This window comes from Bufo bufo, chromosome 1 (genome assembly GCF_905171765.1).
Source record: "Bufo bufo chromosome 1, aBufBuf1.1, whole genome shotgun sequence".
Lineage (NCBI taxonomy): Eukaryota > Metazoa > Chordata > Amphibia > Anura > Bufonidae > Bufo > Bufo bufo.
Genome location: NC_053389.1, coordinates 406,042,136 through 406,066,391, shown reverse-complemented (window position 1 = coordinate 406,066,391; position 24,256 = coordinate 406,042,136). Strand labels below are relative to the sequence as shown.

The following is a 24,256-nucleotide window of genomic DNA, read 5'->3' as shown; positions in this document are numbered from 1 at the left end:
CTTCGTGACCATCAATACGTCTTTTTATGGAGGTCACTAAGGGGCCTAAAGCTGGGCCGCCATCTTTTCACAGATGCCCAGTCTAAGCGCTGCATGGGTATCCCACTCATATGTGAGCTGTGCTCCTGCTCTGCATACTGAGCCAGAGAATAAGGTCATCATGTTATTGAACACTGCTAAATTTTCAATGTAAAGTATTGCTGTTTTTTCCTATCCCCCTCCCAGAAAGTGTTAATAAAAGTTAATTGGTAGGTTGTGTGTACACCATTAAAAACTACAAATTGTCCCGCAAAAAACAAGCCCCCATATGGCTACATAGACAGAACAATAAAAAAGGCAAAGATACAAAAAACAAAACGCTAGGCCAGTAAGGCCCAAAACAGGCTGGTCACTAAGCAGTTAAAGCAATTCAAAACAGCTTTTTCTACATCACATTTGGCAGTTTCTTGATGTCTATTTTAACCCACAAGGCCAATTTTGGCCTTTATGTCTCTTTTAACCAAGGCCAATTTTGGACTTGAGGACATGTACATTTTTATTTTTTATTTTTTTACTTTCAGTAATCATAACACGCTGATTTGTTCTTTTTCTCTTAATCCTATTCAGGTATGTCCTAGAAACAGACTGAAACAGCCTTGGGGTTTTCCAATGATCCAGGGCATGCCAAAAAATGAAAAGAAAATGAGCACAGATCGAGCTACAAGAATTTGATCATCATGATGAGTATGTTCATCACAATGCTTACCACTAACCAGCATACTCGTCATATGTCTTCAATGGGTTAATTAAAAGGAAGACTGGATTATGGCACAAGGGAGACGGAAAACATTCTGTCATTAGGCCAGTTTCACACAAGCGTATTACAAGTATATTTTTGTGCCCAACCATGGGACTACTGACTCAAATTGATAGCATCATAAGGATCAATGATGCTATGAGTTTGAGTCACTAGACCTTCACTGGTGCAATATGCTCCTGTGAAACTGGCCTTAGAGAATGTTTCTCTTGTGCGGAAACACGATTTACGGAGACCTTTGATTAAAACAGACATAAGGGAGGACAGCACTTTCCAAGTGATGGGTCTGACTGTTTTTATTTATGTTATTTTTTGCTTATGTTCTTACGTTAAAGAGGTATAGACTTTGACCTAAATGCACTTCATCCTTCACTATGTAAGCCGCAACACTTCATGTTAATTTACTGTCTGACAAACCTTGGATTTTTTTTCTTCTTGAAATATCTCTGGAGAAGTGTTCTGCTAAAAATGTATCCCTCATTATTGCTCCTGAGAGACAGGCCACTCTGAAAGAAATCTTCCACAGCTTATTTAATACATTCTCAGAGTGGAAATTGAGCAGCCAACATTCTATTGAAAGGCTGTATTTTAAAACTAGTCATTCAATGAAATTAATTTTATGCTTAAAAGCACTAGTAAGACCTGCACGATGGGAATCATACATATGAATAATTTTACCTGCTTTGGAATTCAGACTGATGCTTCCTCGTAGCGGCATGTCTGCTGCCTGTCTGACTTCATTACCTGTCACTCTACAGTATCAGTAAAACTAATAATTGGACTACATGCCTGTATGATCTGAAAAAAAGAGCTTTCTCAATATATTTTACAAGCACTTGCAGGTTCTTCAGAGAAAATAAATGTGGTTTTCTGTCCCCATGACAAGTATTAAAAGCGTTGTTCAGTTACAGAGAAGTTTCTCTTACGTTTCTTCTTAATACTTCAACCAATTCTTCAACTTGAGTTCTCATTACATAGCACCAGCATTCACTATACGAGCCTGTCTCCAGCCCAGGCGACAGACCTAGGGTTTCTAGAATGGAATATTGTTGGGATCACTAAAAGGCTACATTCACATGACAGTGAAAATGAACAGCTGTTAAAAATGGATGCAATGTCAGTTTTTCATAGCCATTTTGCATAATTGTTTGCATCCATTTTCAGCCTGTTTATCCGTTTTTAACCCCTTGACGACATCTGCCGTACATGTAAAGCGGATGCTGTCTCTTTAAAGATGGTACCAAGTGATCGCAGACATTTAAGCATTCAGTGATATGGCCATAAAATGTCATCCCGATATTATTATATTTTTAATAATATCAATTATTTACTGTCAAAATTATTTATCTTTTCCTTATTCATCATGATATTTAGAGCCAAGGGGGCTTACCCTGGCAACAGGGGTGCTGTTGGGCTGGCAAACAACCAACCCCCCACAGGTGCTGCATTGTGGTGGTGGCAGTCGTCATAGGGTGCTGCGCCAAATTAGTGTAGGTACCCACTTGAAAGGAGGTGGCTGTGACGTGGACTTATGTTCTTGTTTATAAACTCTGCTTGTAAACAATAGTATACACAATAGTATACACGTAACCCCGACGTGCGTTTTGGTGGATGCCCTCCTCTGGGGGATGCCTTCCTCTGGGGGAGGCATCCGCCGAAATGCGCGTCGGGGTTACGTGGCTCTCCTGAGGTGTATATCCTCATACTATGGGTATGTAGATATGTAATGCTCTTGTGGATTTTTGGGGATGAGTTTACTGGCTCTGGTGCTTAGCTATACCCACTTGGGTTATCCATAGGTGGCTATTGCCGTGCACCTGAGCCATATTTTTATGTATATGGAGTTCTAAGTTGTCACCACAGTTTCCATTGTGATATTGGACCATTGATGTGGTGACTCTCTATGCACTTGCACTTTAATTTTCTCTTGGCTGTTGTATGTTCCCATACATCTATTGGAACAATTACACATCCATACGTTGCGGTGTAGTCTGTAACCATTCATTGATGTGGTGTTTTATCATTTGCACTTGCACCATAGTATTTTTAGGTGTTTTTTTGCCCCCTTATACTGAGTAATTGTGGTTACAGAAGTACATGCAGAATTTAGTGAGGCATTGTACTCTCTTTCTCTGCCTCCGTTCTTGTACTCCATCCCTGCCCTTTATGTTTCACCTGTGCTGATATGCCTCCTCAGATGTAGCCATTTTTTATCTGTTGTCTCACCTTCTCGTCTATATATGTTATTTATTCAATAAAGGATTTATTTTTGATGATATACCCGTCTAATCTCAGTTCATTCTCGTTGTTTGGTGTATCTATGTACACTGAGTGGGTTTTTACTTACTTTTTCCGGGTCTATTTAACATAGTACATCTAATTACTGTTTATGTGTATGTCTATGTTTTGTGTAACCTACTTGTAATATGCACCAAATTAGTGTAGAGACCCACTTAAAAAGAGGTTGCGCTGACGTGGTGAGTGGGCCTATGTATTAGGGCGCATTCACACGACCGCAGTGTTTTGCAGATCCGCTAAACACGGATACTGGCCCGTGTGTGTTCAGCAATCTGTGGACTGCAGATGGCTGGCACTATCATAGAAAATGCCTATTCTTGTACGCAATTGTGGAATGGGTGCGGACCCCTTCATACGGCCGTGTGAATGGGCCTTTATGATCAAAACATATACAATAGACCTTATGTTCATGTTTATAAATTGTGCTTTTGATGAATGCATAGCATATGAATGTGCAATCTATGCCCTTTTTTCTATAATTGATATATTTATATTTTAACTATAATATATTGGTGCATGTCATACATTAGCCTGTGTACTAGAAAGTAAACAAGGAGCTACTTCCCATATGTAAGAATCAACAGGCAATACAGCTAGACAGACATGGAGTCCTTTAGCTGTCTGTGAGGGCCATACGTGCACAGTGCCTGTAAACTGACGATCTGCAATATACTGGCCGTGTGCACTCCTTGGTGCGGATACGGCCCCATTGATTTGAATGGGTCCGCAATCTGCAAGATACGCCTGAAGATAGGACTTCACCTATCTTTTGCAGAGTTAAGGCACGGATTGCAAGCCCACAGAAGCACTACATAGCACTTCCATGGGCTTTTGGGTCCACACCTCTGCACCGCAAAAAGAAAGTACATGTTCTATCTTTGGCCGTAACTTGTGGATCATGGACCCATTCAAGTCAATGGGTCCACATCTGCAGCACGGGGTGCACACGGCCGATGCCTGTGCATTTCGGACCACTGTTTGCAGTCTGCAGCACAAACACTGAGCGCTTACGCTAGTGTGCATGAGCACTGACACAGTAATATTCTTTCCTTTAAATGTGACAATCTGCGAGTCTTGTAATGGAGTCTATTTCTCCTGACAGCACTGTCATGGTGTGCCACAAAGTTACATTTATGTAGAGATATAATCCATACAAATTTGTGTAACTTTGTTAATACATTACATAACTTGTCCTCATTACAAATATCTTGACAGCTCAACGTACTTCAATGGAAGAGTATGATTTAAAGTGATTACCAGTAATAAGCAGATGTGCAAAATGTTCCCCAGGATAATACTAAATAATGCTAGGAAGAAGGAGTTAAAGGAATCATAGGCCCTCAAAAATACGCTTCTATACAACAATACTCATTACACAAAAAACGGAATAATTAGCTGCTGACAGCTTGGGAATTTTAGGTACATCACAAGTAACTACAACGTCAGGTTAAAAGGAGAGGCTAAAGGAGGAAACCTCATCTCTTTACACTGAATTTTATTCTATCCACATACAAAAGGTAGAATTTGATATACCTAGTGCTGAAGCTGATGAAATGCTTAAATACTAAACAGATAGGAAGAAGAAGCTTAGAAATTCTCTAACCCTGGTCTCAGGTCAGTTTCTACAAAATTCAGAAAAACCTGCAAATGATAGTAAATACCATGTATTCGTTAACTTAGGTATAGGTCACCATGGAGAGGTGGATATCTGTTGTAAAATCATATAAGGTATCTAACTCCTGCAATAAAATTCATTGGTTTCCCACAATGACCCTGTTTGAACCCCATAAAGTACTTCTACAGGGTGTTACTTTATAAATACATTTCCAGACGTTATTTCTATAGATTTATAGATTCTATAGAGATGTACCAGTCAGCATGGTAACAATAAACTGGTACTAAAGTGCACCTGTACTTAATTTTTTTTTTTATATATATCATTGCAACATATTAAACGTTTTGGTCAGTTGGTATCTGAATGTCCCACCGATCGCTAGAACTAGGAGAGAGAAACGATCACATAGAACACTCTCTCTCCTTGCTGCAGAACACCGACTAGTGATGGGCTCATGACTTTCTAATGAGCCCATCTTCAGCCGCGAGAAAAGTACTCTATGTGAATCCTCGTTCTAGCAATTGGTGAAGTACTCAGCACTCGGACCCCACCTATCAGAACCTTTGATATGTGGCTATACAACATCAACATTTTATTAAACGTTCAGGGACACTTTAAGTCCCCAGTCTAATGTAATGATCTTTTCAAGACAACTAACTAATGAGTCCTTGATATTAAACTAATCCATTGGTGATCTACTCTCAGAGATCTACCAGGTGGCCTTGGTCTACTGGTTGCCGTCAAATACTAACCCCATGCACCTGCTGTACTGCTCCCGAGTGGGAGTTTCGTGAGCCATTTAAAAGCAAGCACCAAATACTAATTACGCTACCTGCCAGCTGGATTGGATAGGAAGAAACGTATCTTTCCTTACGGCTAATCAGAGAGGGAAGCACTGAAATTACTATACAGCTCATAGTTTTGAAGGGCACATCATGCTCCTATGTATGGAGCAGTTTTGAAGATGCAATACCATGCACTGAATCAGTTAAAATTAAGCAACTGTATGATAATAGATTTCCATTAAATACGCATGCTAATGCTCAAGAGAGTGCGTCACCATTTTATCTCTATAGTTGGGGGACAGGACAAAGTGGTTACTCTTTCTGTTTTATTAGTTATGGACACAGCCTGCCACAATGCAAGGAGAAGTGAGGAGTACTGGATCTTCTTGTATTATAGCATGACGCTGCACATGACAAGTAGAGCCAGGTCTCTTACAGTAAACTGCACCTTGTAAGCCCAACTTGTATAGGCAGAAGACATTTCAGGCTATTTTCATACTTGAGTGTTAGTGTACCATATGCAATGGGTAAGTTCCATCCACTGGGATCTACTCATTGGTATCCATTTTAGGGGCTCTTTAATAGATGTACTATGAGCTTTTCTGGCGCATACAGTGAACGAACACTCAAAAAGATGTGAAAAGAGCCTTAGTGTGGGGTAGCCTCCTAGACCTAGAAAATGCAAAATGCTGCTACTTAGCACTGTGTAGAGATCATGTGCAGTAACCCCTTCAGGTTTATCTAACGAAGACTGTGATTCACCAACATTACATCCCACCATTTTCATATTAAGTAGAGATGATCAGTGGGTACTCTGGAAGAAGGTGGGCTGCCGGAACATGTATCCAAGTAGAAGAAGCGGAACAGCACTCCCTTTTTGATGCAAAGCAATTTTCACTTTATTGTCATAAACAAAATAAAAGCAGATGTGACGCATTTTGGCTAAATTCTTCAAACAAGCTTTCAAACAAGACTCAGCCAAAACGCATCACATCTGCCTTTACTTTGTTTATGGCAATAAAGTGAAGATTGTTTTGCAACAAAAAGTGGAATTCACCTTCCAAGTACAGACATGTACAAAGCATAACATAATCTAAAACAAAGGATTCTCTGAAACACAGGCCAAATCAAACATACCCTGGCACATTTTCACACCAACCATTGCCAATACTGGAAATTAAAAAAACTGAAGAGAAAGAGAAAAACTGTAAATCGAATGGAACACAGATATTATTATATGTGATGTATTATAATACTAATAATAGGGAGGCACTCACACACAATATACCGTATATAATATATATAGTAAATTCTTAGTCTTACCCCTTCTATAGGCATTATTCTTGTCTTTGGAAACAGTCTGTTTTGTGATTCATGATTTGTCTTCTGTTCTGGACCCTTCCGAAAAGAATCAGAGGTAGATAGTCCTCCCACCCTTTGAAAGGAGTTCTTTCTCACCAGGCTTTGCCCACTCTTTAGGCCTTCCAGAAGACGGACCAAGAGCAGGTTTGCCGGTAGCTCCTCTATAGTGCCGTTTACCGAGGTCCTGCATTCTGGACATTTGAGCTCTTTTCGGGCTTTCAATATCCTCTGTAAGCAAGGCTGACAGAAGGTATGCTGGCATGGCAACACCTTGGCAGTGGCATCCAATTTTCCTAAACAGACCGGGCAGTTCAGCAGGTCAAGGACAACTAATTCATCCATTTTCGCCAAGGATTTTATTAGGAACCAGAAGATAAAATCTACATGATCATCCCACTGGAAAAAAAATGAAAAAATTTACAAGATATAAAATGTGCAGGTGCACTGTTCACAGCAGACCAGACGTTGGATTTTCAAACCTCACAGCATTTCCTTGGAGGAGAAATCTTCCCCACAGATGTTACTGAGCAATGCTTCACAAGACGTGCACCTTAGTTTTACAGCTCAGTTCCAAGTGAGTCATTTATGATTCACAAATACAATGGAAGCTATAAAATGCTTCTCATCATCCTCCTGTCAGGATCTAAGTTGCTTTGCTATAACAGGTTGTTGGTGTATAGACGGTGATTCCGAAACACTGACCCTCACCCAAGCCACTGCTTATGGTAAACAGCATTTATGGATATAATCTCTGTGCAATCAAACATGATTGTGTGTGGACAGATCCCGACTGCAAAGACTATGTCATGTCGCTTCATTCCTACCTCTTCACTCTGAAGTAATAAAGTTTATACAGCAAAATAATTATAAGCCAGACTTGAATGTGTATGTACATAGAAATAGTCTAAATGATCTAAGTGGTGGATAGACAAAGATAACTATAAGACCCAGAAAGTTTACAAAAAATTTGTTAAAACAGGTATATGAAAAAACAAAAATGTGCGTCATATGCTAATGTCCAGCAATTTCTGCCCTTATTCTTAACCTAAATGGTATGCTACACTCATGTACAGATAGTGCATAACCTTGAGGTCAGTTTTGCACAGGCATGTCTAGTAACATGCCATATGGCAGCTGCATTTCCTGGACAACCGTGGCTCAGCTGAACCAAACTCTCTGCCTCTTACTGTCTTATGCTGCTGTAAGTACCAGCCCGACCGTATGAATGTTGCGGTCCGGAAAAAATGGATCCGCAAAAAATATGGATGACGTCCATGTGCATTCCGTATTTTGCGGAACGGAACATCTGGCCCCTAATAGAACAGTACTATCCTTGTCCGTAATGCAGAATAACAGGACATGTTCTATTTTTCTGCAGAACGGAAATATGAAAACGGAATGCACACGGAGTAACTTCAGTTTTTTTTTTCTGACCGATTGAAATGAATGGTTCTGCAAACTATCCGCAAAAAAACTGAACGGACATGGAAAAAAAAAACGTTCTTGTGCATGAGCCCTGAAAGTGAGTTTGAGTCAGCTGAGGTGCAGTTAATCCAGGAAAAGCAGCTATATAACACTGGCCTAACATCAGATATTGGAAAAAACACTTTGGGCTAAAGGACATAGTAACATTTTGACACCATATCTATCTATAGGCTAATGTGAGGAAGAATCTATTCAAAACAAATGAAATAAACCAGGTAAAGTAGGTCAAATGTTTCCTTGGAAACAGTCACTGCATATAAATGGTAGATGTCCCAGATTTCACAACACTCTTGACCCATATAATAATTCTATACTCCAACCTTGCACATTCAATCCACTGAATGTTTTACTTAAAGGGAACCTGTCACCTGGAAAACACATATTAAACCAACCACGGTACCTTAAAGTATCCCCCAGTGTGTTGCTAATCATGATTTTCTTTCCTCATTCTGTCTCCTCATATTTGTTAAAATCGCAGTTTTAATGTCTGTTGGTGCCTTCTCCAAGTCAGGCTTGAAGTCAAGGGGGCAGCCTTCTTGCTTCAAGTGACGATAAGCCCGCCCCTTACTACTCCTCTCTACATTGTGATGGACATCTTGCTGTGATGCCGGGACCGCGCTCTTCTCGCACATGCGCTCCCTCACTCAACGCCTTCATTTAGCAGACTACACATGACCCGTTCAGTTCCAGCATGCTCGCGCCCGGCCGTCGCTTCTCATCTTTAGCGTGAGCGTGATTATTGGCTTCAGGCGCTGGAGAACACAAGCCAGTGATCACGCTCACGTGCCTGACTTGGAGAAGGCGCCAACAGACATTAAAACTGCGATTTTAACAAATATGAGGAGACAGAATGAGGAAAGAAAATCATGATTAGTAACACACTGGGGGATACTTTAAGGTACTGTGGTTGGTTTAATATGTTTTCCAGGCGACAGGTTCCCTTTAAAGGGGTTTTGCAGCTTTTTCTTCCTGATGATCTATCCTCCGGATAGATAATTAGCATCTGATCGTCGGGGATCCAACACCCGACAACCCTGCTGATCAGCAGTTTGAGAATGTCGCACTGCTGGCAGTAGAGCAGCGGCTTTCTTGTTGTTTTATGCAGGCCCAGTGACGTCACTACTAGTATTCACTTCAATGGGCCTTAGCCATACCTTCTCAAACAGCTGATCGGTGGGGTTTGTGGGTGTCAGACCCCCGCTGATCAGATTCTGATGATCTATCCAGAGGATAGATCATCAGTAAGAAAAAGCTGCAGAACCCCTTTAATTGCAGTGGTTAGATATGTTCTGTATAGAAATAAACAAGGAACTTGAATGCAAACTATTCTAAAAAAAATTCATGTCAAAGAAAATCGGAGAAAACAGCAGCGATGCATTAAATCAATAGACTGAGAGATCAAAGAGGTTTTACCTTATTTTCCTGCTTCAAGAAAGATCCATACAGGAACTGTATGAACTAATTACATACCACACCTAACATGAATGTTTACATGTACCAAAGGCCCGTACGTAATTAAAACAACATGCAGCAAGAAAAAAATAGGCTTTTGAGTTAACATTTTGGGTATCTGCACACAAAACTGCACATAAATCCGTACTATTTATTGCAGTTTTGGTGTGTTGCTCGTGTGGTTTTTATGCAGTTTTTGGTACAGATTTTAACAACCCTGTTGAAGTCTATAGGGAAAACCACTCTACATAAGGGGTGGAATTGCACAAACAATTGACATGCTGCACATTTTAAAATCTGCATATCAGGTCAGTTTCCACATGAAAGAAAAAAGCATGTACATGAAAACTCATTTGCTGGTGCTGTATTATGCTGTGAGAATGCGCAAAGAAAAAACCTGCATAATCTGCAAGGTGTGCAGGTAGCCTAATAGGTTTTCCAAACTGGACCTATAACTTTTATTAGAATCATTGCTTTAAATGTATCTCCAAATAAATCAATAAATCTTCAATCCTGAAATTTTTAGTTCAGTCACTATGTGCAGTCTTTACATGTTTCAGACTTTTCTTGGACATAAATAAACTTTATTAACAATGTAAAATACATACATGAAGATAAAAAAAAGGCAGCACAAAGGTAGAACACGAAGGAGAGGAATAGGACCCAAGGAGGGGCTGGGAGGTCAGCACACCAGGAATCAGGGGAAAATATTATAGTCTGTTTATCCTCACATTTGCCTCCATTTTCCATTGTTTGGGGCTTATTGTCTTGAAGTTTCTTGGTGACTAGCATTTGATTACTATAATATTTTCCCCTGATTCCTGGTGTGCTGACCTCCCAGCCCCTCCTTGGGTCCTATTCCTCTCCTTCGTGTTCCACCTTTGTGCTTCCTTTTTTTTATCTTCATGTATGTATTTTACATTGTTAATAAAGTTTATTTATGTTTACTATGCGAAGATTTTTGTGCAATTTCTTTGGTGATAGTTAAGGCTCCTTGTGGGTCCGCAATTCTTTGCGATTTTTTCTGTCCAGTATTAATTTGGTAGCCAGACTTTTATTGGAGTGAGTTTATTACACTGGCTAACGTCATGTTAGCGATATTAACCTACATGCGCTAATATCACTGGTTCCCTGACAAAAAGCACACACCCCTCTGTCAGCTTTACCTTGCAACCAATCTTTGACAAGATTTATTTCCATAGGGACAAAGATTAAAAGGGGTTATCCCATGACTTATGTAAAAAATGAATATCAGACATCAGATAGTACATGACAACCTCTTTCTAACAAAGCTAGAACCAGCCCTGTACTTCACATGGATCCAGAGATCTCCCCATTCACTGCTCCAATTGCTCTGCTAGATTTGTATCAGGCTGTCAGCTCAAGGGGAGTGTTGTTTCTGCTGCAGCTCAGGGGGCGTGTCCATTCTGCTACAGCTAAGGGTGTGTGTCCATGCTCTCCCTATCACAGCTCAGGGGGCGTGTCCATTCTGCTACAGCTAAGGGTGTGTGTCCATGCTCTCCCTATCACAGCTCAGGGGGCGTGTCCATTCTGATGCAGCTCTTTCCCTATCACAGCTTAGGATGCAAATAAAGGATGAAACTGAGCATGTGCGGCCTTCTCAGTCACCCGGACAAAGAAAAAAGAATGCATTTTATTGAACAACTCAGTAGCTAGACTACATGTTTAATTACATGCAATAACAAAAGTATTCAGATCCAGGTACTGGTTTCAAAACTATAGAATATTTCTCGTGGGACAACCTTTTTAAGGGTACTTCCATGTAGGACGGATAAACGGTGGATTTGCTGTTGCGGATTTGCATGGGGCAAATTCATAGCCTTTTACAGTACCAGCAATGTGGATGAGATTTTAAGAAATCTCATCCACATGATGCAAAGAATAAGTCAGCGCCTGTGGTGCAGATTTTAAATACACTGTATGTTAAATTATGCTAAGGATTTCCACAATGGATTCCACCCTTTGTTATCCGCATGCGCGGTGTTGTACCTTCAAGGGAGGCAGACTACATGACTGCTACGAGGCCCAATGGGAGGAAGGGCCTGGTACTGAACTCCTTCTTCTGTTCCCAAGTTAAAACACTGCATTTTCACACAAGAGATGATTACAGCTTCCATTGCAGATAATGGTAACTGTATAAACTCCTATGCATGGAACTCCCCTACTGGTAGCTGCAGACAGACAGCTTTGTAATATGTGAAGGGCAACAAGAGATTTATCAGTGTCTTTACGCCATTTGCCTAGTGTAAATACTTTTTAAAATATGGTGTCCAGAATAAGCACAGTATTTATGAACCACCAATGACAACTTTTTTTTATTGCATTTTTTTATCTAATTTTCTTCAAAATTGTAAAGATTCCACTTTACCAGGGAAAGCTTGATGCACGCATACTATGAAATTGGTGGTGCAAAAATGTATGACATACTGATGCCAGACAGAATAATAAAGGGACACAATCAGAACGGAACATAGGCCTGGAGTCAGACCTGAGGATAGGTCTTTAATACTGAGCTCCCAGAAAACCACTTTAAGACAAAGAGCTTTTAAATGGGGACTATAGCTAGTTATTGTATGGCACAGCGTGTTTGTTTAGTATGAGACATATACAGTAGAGTGGTAGTCAGAAGCAGAAATTTCTGGACAGTCCGTGAAAATAGGTGACTTTTTTCCTGTGTACGTGAAAAAAAATAGATGTGTCCATGATTTTTTTGAGGCTGGTGTTACTTGACTAGATTATTTTGGTGGCAATTATCATTATTTTACAGCTCACAATAAATGCTGATAATGAGTTCTTATCATTATATTGAGCTATAGACATGAATTACTTATAATCTTTATCATTCATTATTCTGTTTTCAAATTTGTCCGTAAAAAATGTTGGCTGTCTGTGATTTTGGGATAAGTTGTACAGAAAAAAGAAAAATTCTGGTTGGCAACTCTGGTCAGAAGTAAAACATAAAAATAATATTCTAGATGTTGAGTGTAGAGGTCTGTTCACTGGTAATAGAACCACAGGCATTTCAGTCTCTTGGGGTATGAAGTGTACAAGGATTAAGCACTTACACAGTGTAACAGTTGCACATTACAGGCATTGTAAACATTGGCGCCCGTCACATAGAATATCTGGAGTCTTTCTGCTTTAATGCGACATGAAGACAATGTTGTTACAGTACCTACACTGTGCAGTTTTATGAGTTCAGTCTAAAGATCTCTGCACAACCTGTACTTCAATAATGTAAGGGATTAAACTACATTTCCTTCATTTTTGACCTAGTTGATCAAGAAGATGGCACACCCAAATGATTAGAATTCTTTATGTTGCCATTGTCTAAGCTAGCAATTAATGTGTCTATTTGCCTCCAATCTGAAAATTGGGTCGGCAGACAGACATACAGCAGGACCTAGCAAGATCAGCTGTTATTGCTGGGCAATGTCACATATGGTCGCTGCAATGGAAATGCAGTACTGCATCCCAGCAGTCCAAATGAATGGCTGACCATGTATTGCATGGGTGCACCAGGTCCAACCCAGTGGAGGCTACTCTTACAAAGGCACTGTAACCAACTGGCTCACAGAGTGGGATCCAGAATGGGTACCATCTCTATCATGTCCCTATAATAATCATCTTTTACTTTTAGATTGTTAGAATCAGGAAGGCTGGTATTCAGCAACCCAAAAGCATACTGGCTGACTATCCGTGACTCATTTGTTAATTACTGTGACCCCATTCAGGGAATAACTGAAATTACAGGTTCTTGGAAAAAAACAGCAATGAACAACAGTGGAAAAATAGATAGATGGTAGATAGATAGATAGGAGATAGATATGAAATAGATAGATAGATAATATATAGATAGATAGATAGATAATAGATAGATAGATAGATAGATAGATAGATAGATAGATAGATAGATAGATAGATAGGAGATAGAGATAGATAGATAGATATGAGATAGATAATAGATGTGAGATAGATAGATGATAGATAGATAGATAGATAGACAGACAGACAGACAGACAGACAGACAGACAGACAGATAGATAGATAGATAGATAGATAGATAGATAGATAGATAGGAGATTGATATGAGATAGATAGATAGGAGATAGATAGATAGATAAATAGGAGATAGATAGATGTGAGATAGATAGATATAGATAGATATGATATAGATAGATAGATAGATAGATAGATAGATAGATAGATAGGAGATAGATAGATGTGAGATAGATAGATATAGATAGATATGATATAGATAGATAGATAGATAGATAGGAGATAGATAGATGTGAGATAGATAGATATAGATAATAAATAGAGATATATAGATATGAGATAGATAGGAGATAAATAGGCCACTGAGTTGGAAGAAGGGTTTCTTAACCAGGGCCCCTAATGGGGTCTACGCATGGGCATTGATATCACATGCTGTTTGTTGAAAAGATTGCCAAAAGTAATTTACACTCAACACTGCTTAAAACTACTACAAAACATGATTCATGGGCTTCATGAGACCACTCATGAGGTTTCATAGTAGCAAAAGATTACCTAGGAAATATTAAGCTATTTATCTATGGAAATATTGCTAACAAAGTGAATGTAGAGCTTCAAACTATACAAGATTGCCGTAATCGTACTAGAATTTCAATAATTATTATTGCACATCGTTTTGTACCATGACATCTACATTCAAAGCTATAAAATCTCACTACTTGAAACATACATCCTACCCAGGTTTATCATGTACAAAGGATGAAAATGAAAATACAGATCAAATACTCAATAAGAACATCTTAAGCAGATCCCCCAACTAAAGTCTTTGTAGTGACTGACCTTCCTTCTTCAATTGGAAAGCTCTCAAGGGAGAAACCAGTTTCGCTCCTGGAGCTGCGGCTGCAATGAAACTTAGATTACTTTGAAACTATGCACATGCACAGCCCTTTTAACTCTTGCATTGCCTTTATTCATAATTGGCGTGACTCCCAGAGTAAGTTAAGAAACTTACACAAGTCCCTATTAGTATGAGCATAGTAACCTACAAGTTATAGATATGAGGATTTCTTAGATTCTTTTTGTTATATTCACAATAAAACATGTCCTAGCAATGTAGTGCTCTGCAGCCCAAAAATCCCATCACAATTCCTAGTTTATGATTAATACAGCTTAAAAGAAGAACACGGCGTAAACCTACTTCTGTAACCCTCTTCCCCAAATAAAAAAGGCTGTGGACTTTATTTTGTAGGATTTAACATTCAAGTTCAACCTATCCGAAGTCAGAACACTCAGAACTATCTCTCCGGGAAGTGTGCTCATTACCAACACTAGTAGTGTGGTATTAATGTGGGCAGTCAGACACAAATGAAGGTTAGTAGAAAATGTGAGGTATTTTTGTTGTTATAGAATTTAAATTTTTGGGCAAAATTTACCCAAATGTGGAAGTTTACTATAAGGCTAAAAAAGACAAAAATACCTGTCCGCCCACATCTATTCACTCGTTTTTTAACTGTGTTGTATTGTGTAACGGATGGACAATACATGAATGCTGCTTCCAATGTCAGACAGTGCAGCAGTGTTTAACCTTTGATTGATCCAGCTGAGCACTGCTGAAAGGCTATGAAACACCTTCATAACCACACAACCTTTCGTTCAATATACTGTATTTTGAATCTGAAGAAAATGTGTATGGAGTATCAGCCTGTGGCCTCAAAAAGCCATTCAGCAAGGGGATACTGTAAGTTTCTCCTGCTGGTCACTCCTCGAGTTTCTCCACAAATCCAACACTTTGGCCTCATGAACATGACAATACTGTGGATCTCTAGTAAGGTGGCCATAGCCTGCTTGTGGAACCATAGTGTACCTCTTCCAACTTTACACAGAGATAATATTGTTGTCTTCCTCACAGATTCCACGAAAAAATTGTAGAACCCAACAACACATACTTACTAAATGCTTCACAGAGGCATCATACGAAGTGCCAACAGCTCCTAAGTGTATATTCTCATGCACTAGATTTACTGCAAAAAATTTTAGCAACTTAAAATCAGCTCCTTAGAAATGAATTGGACACTCTCTGAAATTTCTGAAACAATTCTGCCACACACAAATATACACTAATTTAGATTTGTAGGGACGTGAAAACCTGCTACATAAGATCCATATGACATGAGGACTCAAACTCCACTAACATGGATGGCTGTCTTTACCCTGCAAAGGTTGGGAACATCTATACCCACCACCAGCCATTCTATACTAGACCGATTGACACTACTTGGTCTCCACATGTTTGTGTTCCCTTTTTATTTTATACATAGATTTGAAATGCCTGTGGGAATTTAATTGATGGCTTCATGTGGTTTTTTTTTTACTCAAGTTACCCTGTAAAATAACCACATTATATTAAAAGACCAACAAACTTTTTTTTAGTGGTAACTTGGCTTTACATTTTCAGATTTAAAATGAGTAATATTAAAGAAAATGTATGTCATATGTGGCTTTCCATCTAGCACTCTCACACCCCTCCAATCTATCCTAAACTCTGCTGCCTGACTAATCCACCTCTCACCCCATTACTCCTCTGCCTCCCCCCTCTGCCAATCCATTCATTGGCCCCCCATTGCTATATAAGGCCGTCCATAACCTGTCTACTCCATACATCTTTGAGCTACTTTCCTGATACATCCCCACACGTAATCTCCGATCCTTACAAGACCTCCTTTTCTCCTCTCCTCTTATAACCTCTTCCCAAAGTCGGCTCCAAGATTTCTCCCATACAACCCCCATACTCTGGAATTCTCTACCACAACATATCAGACTCTCACCTATAGTAGAATCCTTCAAAAGAAACCTAAAAACCCACATGTTCAGACAAGCCTACAACCAGTGACACTGCTGCTACTGCCATGACCAGCTTTACCCTCACCTAATGTGTCCTTCCTCCATACCTTGTAGATTGTAAGTCCTCGCGGGCAGGGTCCTCTCTCCTTCTGTACCAGTCTGTAACTCTTCTTGTTCATGCTTATTCCAATTTTTTGTATTATGTATGTATACCTCTTATCATATGTACAGCACCATGGGATTAATGGTGCTTTAACCCCTTAGTGACCACCCATACGCCTTTTTACGGCGGTCACTAATTACAATTAAAATTATGCTTTTTTCCATTAAAAATACGTTGTTTGGTACTGCCGCATCCGTAAAGACCCGGACTACATAAATATCATGTAAATTATCCCCTATGGTGAACGCCGTAAAAAAAAAAAAAAAAAAGACAGAATTGCAAATTTTTTCTTAGTTGCCACCGAAAAAACATAATAACAAGTGATCAAAAAGAGTCATTTACTCCAAAATGATACCAATGAAAAATACAAGTCTTCCCCCAAAAATCAATCCCCCGCACAACTCCATATAAAGAAAAATAAAAAAGTTATGGGTCTTGGGATGTGGCAATGCAAAAACATTTTGCATATGCATATGTATCAAATCGGTTTTTATACACAATAAAAGCACACAGAGCTATGGGGACTGGGTATTGCGGATGTGCTAGTGGCCAACTAGCAACCCATGTCCTCAGCTCTATAAACAAAATCCCGGTGACAGGTTCCCTTTAACACTGACCTCCATAACGGACTGTCCCCTTAACTGTGACCTCCACTGCAGCCTGCCCCTAGGGTGGCCAGAGGTCCGGTTTTAGGCCGGACAGTCCATCTTTCAGACTCCCTGTCCTCTGTCCGGCACAGGGCCTGGACAGACATGGGATGTTCTTTTGAACAGCTCACTCTCAGACAGTAGCACTGTGCTGTTTGAGCGTGAGCTGCAGGGAGTAAGTTACCCTCCCTCCCACCCCTACAGCTGACAGAAGTTTATTTTTACCTTCATTTTTTCAATCCCTGTGGGCTGCGGAGTGGGAGGGGGCATGGCTTAGCAGATCTGGGGGCAGGGTTTTTAAGTCCGCCTTTTGAGGGTGGCCTGAATGGCTGCCCTACCTGCCCCTGAACTGTGACCTCCACAGCACTCCGCTCTCTTAACAGTGTCCTCCACAGCGCCATGCCCCTTTAAAGCTGGCCTACAGCAGTGAAGAAAAATGGCTGGATCTCACAAACGGAAATCAAAATGCCAGTTTGAAAGTAGCCTTAAACTCAACAGATGTATCCCACCTCTGACAGTTTATCTCCCCCTTGAATAATGTACTTTCTGCTTTAAGGGGAATTGGAGAAGGTTTGAGGATAGAGTCTGAAGTGACTCCGTCGGGCTGCGTTGCCCATGGATGAATGAGGATGTTGCAAAGTAGGATCCACGGTGGTCAACATTCCTGGGGAAAGGAAAAATCTGCAGGTAAAGGTGGACCTTTTCATCTGTTTGATGTGTACTTCGCAAATAAGTGTTGTTTCCTATGAACAGAGCCTCCATAAGGAATTTCTGAGTCTCTGTACCACCCCTTTACTACGAAAGGGGGCTTGGCAATAGAATGGAAGCGGGAAGGACAATGTTGAGATGCAAACTGGCAGAGTTCTATCGAGGGCCTGGGTTGAGACAGTAGGTTAGCTGAAGCTCCTCCTCACATGCAGCACCCCCATCATCTGTGTAGACCCAAGACCAAGTGCTAAAATTAATTTAAACCTCTGACGGCCAGCAAACACGGTGTACCAGACACACTTTGGGCAAGCCGTCACACTCTGAACACCCTTGAGGGCCAGGGTACTCTTCATCCGCCTCTAGCAGGAAGTGGGACTTTCGCAGAGCCCTTACCGGGTGTCAGTAGCATGGTGGCTGGTGGCTGGGCACACCGGTCGCAGTTGGGCAAAACCCCCAAAGTAAATATAGTGACACTATGCCAGGGCTTTTTTTCTCAGAGAAAAGGTGGTGGAACTCACCCCCCCTCCCCTGGCCACGCCCCTACCCAACCCTAGGACCGCCCCCTACCCGCCCCTAAGACCGCCCCCTACCCACCCCTAGGACCGCCCCCTCTACCCAACCCTAGGACCGCAAGTAAAATTTGGGGGGGGGGGGAGGGGGGGTATAAAAGTCCAGCCCAGCAAAGAAACCCCCCAGATGGGGATGGCACTGTTAATCTGTTAATGGGGGGATCTGAGGATGGCACTGTTATGGGGTGGAGGATCTGGGGATGGCATCCACAGATCCCCCATCCTATAACAGTGCCATCCACAGACCCCCCCCATCCTATAACAGTGCCATCCACAGACCCCCCACCCCATAACAGTGCCATCCACAGACCCCCGCCACCCCATAACAGTGCCATCCACAGACCCCCGCCACCCCATAACAGTGCCATCCACAGACCCCCCCACCCCATAACAGTGCCATCCACAGACCCCCCCACCCCATAACAGTGCCATCCACAGACCCCCCCACCCCATAACAGTGCCACCCATAGACCCCCCCACCCCATAACAGTGCCATCCACAGACACCCACCCACCCCATAACAGTGCCATCCACAGACCCCCCACCCCATAACAGTGCCATCCACAGACCCCCCCTCCTTAACAGTGCCATCCACAGACCCCCCCACCCCATAACAGTGCCATCCACAAACCCCCCCACCCCATAACAGTGCCATCCACAAACCCCCCCCCCATAACAGTGCCATCCACAGACCCCCCCCACCCCATAACAGTGCCATCCACAGACACCCACCCACCCCATAACAGTGCCATCCACAGACCCCCCACCCCATAACAGTGCCATCCACAGACCCCCCCCCACCCCATAACAGTGCCATCCACAGACCCCCCCACCCCATAACAGTGCCATCCACAGACACCCACCCACTCCATAACAGTGCCATCCACAGACCCCCCACCCCATAACAGTGCCATCCACAGACCCCCCCTCCTTAACAGTGCCATCCACAGACCCCCCCACCCCATAACAGTGCCATCCACAAACCCCCCCCACCCCATAACAGTGCCATCCACAGACCCCTCCACCCCATAACAGTGCCATCCACAAACCCCCCCACCCCATAACAGTGCCATCCACAGACCCCCCCACCCCATAACAGTGCCATCCACAGACACCCACCCACCCCATAACAGTGCCATCCACAGACCCCCCACCCCATAACAGTGCAATCCACAGACCCCCCCCCACCCCATAACAGTGCCATCCACAGACCCCCCCACCCCATAACAGTGCCATCCACAGACCCCCCACCCCATAACAGTGCCATCCACAGACCCCCCTTAACAGTGCCATCCACAGAACCCCCCACCCCATAATAGTGCCATCCACAGACCCCCCCACCCCATAACAGTGTCATCCACAGACCCCCCATTGCCGCTCCAGTAGAGACTTATAAAATGTGTAATTAAATGAATAATGATTCCTGCTGCCCCTCAGTAAGATAACTTTCAATATATTGTACTCACAGCCGGCTACTGTTATCGTAATGCAGGCGGCCGGGCAGGCGAGCGGCAGAGTCACTGACTGACGTCACGTGCGTGCGCCGCCTACTTTATGAATGAAGCAGGCAGCCCAGGCAGGTGACGTCAGTCAGTGACGCTGCCGCTCGTCTGCCCGGCCGCCTGCATTACGATAACAGTAGCCGGCTGTAAGTACAATATATTGAAAGTTATCTTACTGAGGGGCAGCAGGAATCATTATTCATATAATTACACATTTTATAAGTCTCTACTGGAGCTGGGGGCCGGAGCACAGTGAACGCACCGGCCCCCAGCTCCTCCTCCCAGTCCCTCCCCGCTGATACATCGCAGGCTGCGATGTCAAAAGGTGGCGGAACGCCGTTCCGGTGCGTTCCGCCAGAAAAAAAGCCCTGCACTATGCAATGGTCAATAGGGAAACACAAGAATGGCCAGTAAACGCAAGCCAGGGCACAAGAATCAGAAGATAACCAAGACCAAAGCCAGAGTCAATAACTAGAGAAACCATTCACCAGATAGCTTTAGATCCAGAACCAGGGAAGCAACTAAATAATCAGCAGTGAGTGGGAGAAAAGACCAGGTTTAAATATCCCTCCACAGATCACCTGCAGGGCTGGTGCAATGATTTTTGCCACCCTAGGCAAAAGCTAATTTTGCCGCCCCTTGACTCCGCCCATTGACCACACCCCTTTCCCGCCCCTTTTTCAGCCACCTATTGCATGCAACATTTAACTATGGTCGTGTACCCTGTGCCAGTCTATAGTCATGTACCCTGTGCCAGTCTATGGTCATGTACCCTGTGCCAGTCTATGGTCATGTACCCTGTGCCAGTCTTACTATGGTCATGTATATATAATATCCAGCCATTGTCTGCCACCTAGTACCATCCCAGTGATGCCAATCACTCTGCGCTGTTCAGCAGGTTGGCACACCAAACACGAGCAGAGCCACCTATTTACTGCCAGGCGCCATTCAGCCACTGTCTGAAATCCTGTGCCACCAGGGCAACATAAAACAGTATGCTGCCTTGTGCCCTCTGCCAGTCTGGCACTGTCCTGCACCCTGTACCATTCATAGCCCTTTAGACAGTCTGTGCCACCTATTAGGCTCCATGTGCCACTGCTGGGCACCCTGTGCCAGTCAGAATCTATGGCCCCTAGTCAAGCAGCAGGTGTGCCCTGACCCCTGTACACAAGTGTGTGCCACCCTGCTGTCACTGTCCTGCAGCCTCTGACACCCTAGTGCAGGTTGTCAGAGTGCGGTTGCCAGGGGTGCTCACCAGGTTCTGCTCCTTGCTGTGCTCCAGGTCCACATTGCCTTGGCTCTTGCCAAGATCATGTGTCTTTGGCACGTGATCCCGCGAGACCCACCTCTGAAGGTCACTGGTCTCGCGGGATTGCGCGCCCGAAGTCAGGGCCGGTGCAAGGATTTTTGTCAACAGAAGCAAATCTACATTTTGCCCCCCCCCCCCCCATCATTTCACATTTCTGCCCCTCATGATTCATGTCCATTTCTTGCCCCCCCATGTGCTAATATCATAGTGCCATCCTCTCCCCCTGCCCCCTAATGTGCCAGTATCAAGTGCCTCTCTCCTCCCCCCTCCATGTGCCAGTATCATGGCGCCAATAGCCCCTCCCCTCCCCCGTGGCAGTAAAGTAACAGTCCGGTATTTAAAAAAAAAAAAAAAACACTTTCAGAAAAGTTTCTCCTGGGACTCAAACTCACAACCTTTCACATCAGAGGCAAGGCATTTACCCTCACATCTATGAGAGCTGTATAGACAGTTACTTAAAAAAAAAATATATAAGACTTCTACTGTAGATAACTTTGATACTTAGTGTACATCCATACAGATGACAGCTGCCCCAGTACACTGTGTATAAATGTAGCAGAGCTGGGTGTGTTGGGACAGCTGACATGTGTATGGATGTACACTAGGTATCAAAGTTACCTACAGTAGAAGTCTTATATTTTTATATCATCGCAGCGCATCCGGCCGGCAAGTACAGGAACAGAAGGAGATGATGTCAGATTGATGACAAGTAGGGGGCGGGGCGCAGGCAGCGGCCGGCGCCCCCAGGCAGAGTTCGCTCTACGCGGTAGCCTACTCTGCTTATGGGTGGGGCCGGCCCTGATCACCTGACACTGCTGAGGTCACACCCAATCTCCACCCTCAGACCGGGGAAGCACAGGTGAGGGCCGAGAGTGTGCAAAGGAAGGAACCTGCCACCACATATCAGGAGACATGCCAACAGAAGTTCCATGGCAACAGCTGACACTAGTGGTTCACGCTCCCCAGGACCCCTGATCAGAGTCAGAGGTGGGAATGACACGTCCCGTCTCCCAGCAGTACCCATGCCAGATCCAGAGTGGATCTCACAGAGTGACGTACGCGTAAAGCACAAACCTTTACTAGCTCCACCCTCCGGGGGCGACAACCCACCCATTGTGGCCAGTGAGGGATGTCCCGCTAGAGACCACCTGGGAGAATGAGAGACACGTTTTCGCGTGGTGACATGCTTCCAGTGAGACTGCGTCTGTCTCCTTGGCTGCCTGACACTTCAAAATTCTAAAGCACATCTAGCTATGTATTTGAATTTGAGGTCCTCGTAGCTGGTGCTGGAGAGGCCTCAATTATTCCCTCGTATGCTTCTACCGATCCATAGAGTGCCTACACAGGTTGAGACTCCTTTATGGGATAACCCCATGTTTCCCTCTTTAGTTTCATTCTCCGGATGTCAATTTTGGAAATCCCATGGTATTCACACTCTGAAGGATGTATATCATGACAATGTATTTAATACATTTGAATCTTTGCGTGCCCACTGTGATTTGCCTAGGACAGCATTTTATAGATATCTCCAGCTTGGGCATGCTCTGAGTTCTCACTTTAGTGTTGTTTCTGGCACATAAGGCCATAGCAATCAGGTGGATGGGGGCCAGATGTTCTTCTGTAAATCAGTAGAAGTTGTTGGTAAACACTATAATTCCATATGAGTATATTGTCTACAAGAATAGGGAGTCCTCTCCTAAATTCTTTAAGGTCTGGGGATCATGGTGCTCTTCTACACAAACTTTATATTCTACTCAAGTGATGAGTAATGCTATTGCATCTGTATATTTATTAGTTTATTTACTTGTGACCTTCTGTGTACTTTTCATTCTTTGTCTGCACAATCTAAGCAGGCATGGGATTCAGCCGATTCCCTCCAGTTCTCCAGATCCGGTTGTTGAAATTACAACTGGATAGGAGAACCGAGTTACCGGCTGTGTCCTAATCTGGTGCTCTGGAGGCGGCAGGGCAGCTAGAGATGTTTGCTTCCATTGCTTCGCGCGCCGCTGATAGTTTAGCTCCTTAGTTGGGTGGTATGTGTGTGTAGTGTATATTTGGTGTATTTATGTGTATGTGTCACGGGGTTCCGAAGGTGCACTCGGTCCCCCATTGCCCGCAGAACTGTTGCTTAGCTTTTGGAATGAGGTTCTGTGTTTGACCTCATTCCCAGGGCGGCTTTACTAGCTGGGTGGCTCCCTGCTCCTAGTCTGCCTTGAGCGCCGAGCTGATCACTCGGTGCTCGACTGGTTGGTCTGTCGGTCATGTGACGCTGGCCACGTCACATGACCCTCACTCCCCACTATAAATACAGGCAGCCTGCTGGCTACAGGTTGCCTGTTAATTTCTAGGTTCCTGGCTATTTGTTGGACTACTGAATATTTACCTGATCCTGTTCCCTGACGATCCTCTGCCTGCTCCTCCTGTACTGCGCATACATCCTGGTATTGTGACCTCGGCTCCCACCTGACTACTCTCTTATGACTCCTCTTGTACTTTGCTACTCTCCTGGTATTTGACCCCGGCTTCTCCTGACCATTCTTTGCTTAATCCGTTGTACTGCGTAGCTCTCTTGGTTCTGACCCGGTCCGTTCATGTTCCGTATTTTGTCTTGTCTGTCTTCCCTGCACATATCCTAAGTTAGGGACTGCCGTCCAGTTGTCCCCTGTCATCAGGACTCGTGAGGCAAGTAGGCAGGGCCAGGGGTGAG

The 24,256-nt window shown here is 43.2% G+C and overlaps 1 protein-coding gene across 2 annotated transcripts in view; it reads right to left on the bottom strand.

Moving 5' to 3' along the window:
• Nucleotides 1–14,733, bottom strand: part of SH3RF2 (SH3 domain containing ring finger 2) — a 140,298-nt gene extending 125,565 nt beyond the window's left edge. For both annotated transcript variants that reach the window (XM_040406127.1, XM_040406135.1), the window contains exons 1-2: nt 14,651–14,733; nt 6,818–7,252 (exon numbers count right to left, since the gene is read on the bottom strand). In XM_040406127.1, the coding sequence (XP_040262061.1) occupies nt 6,818–7,198 (381 nt within the window). In that variant the 5' untranslated portion in view covers nt 7,199–7,252; nt 14,651–14,733. The remainder of the gene's footprint in view (nt 1–6,817; nt 7,253–14,650) is intronic.
• Nucleotides 14,734–24,256: the final 9,523 nt, after the last annotated feature.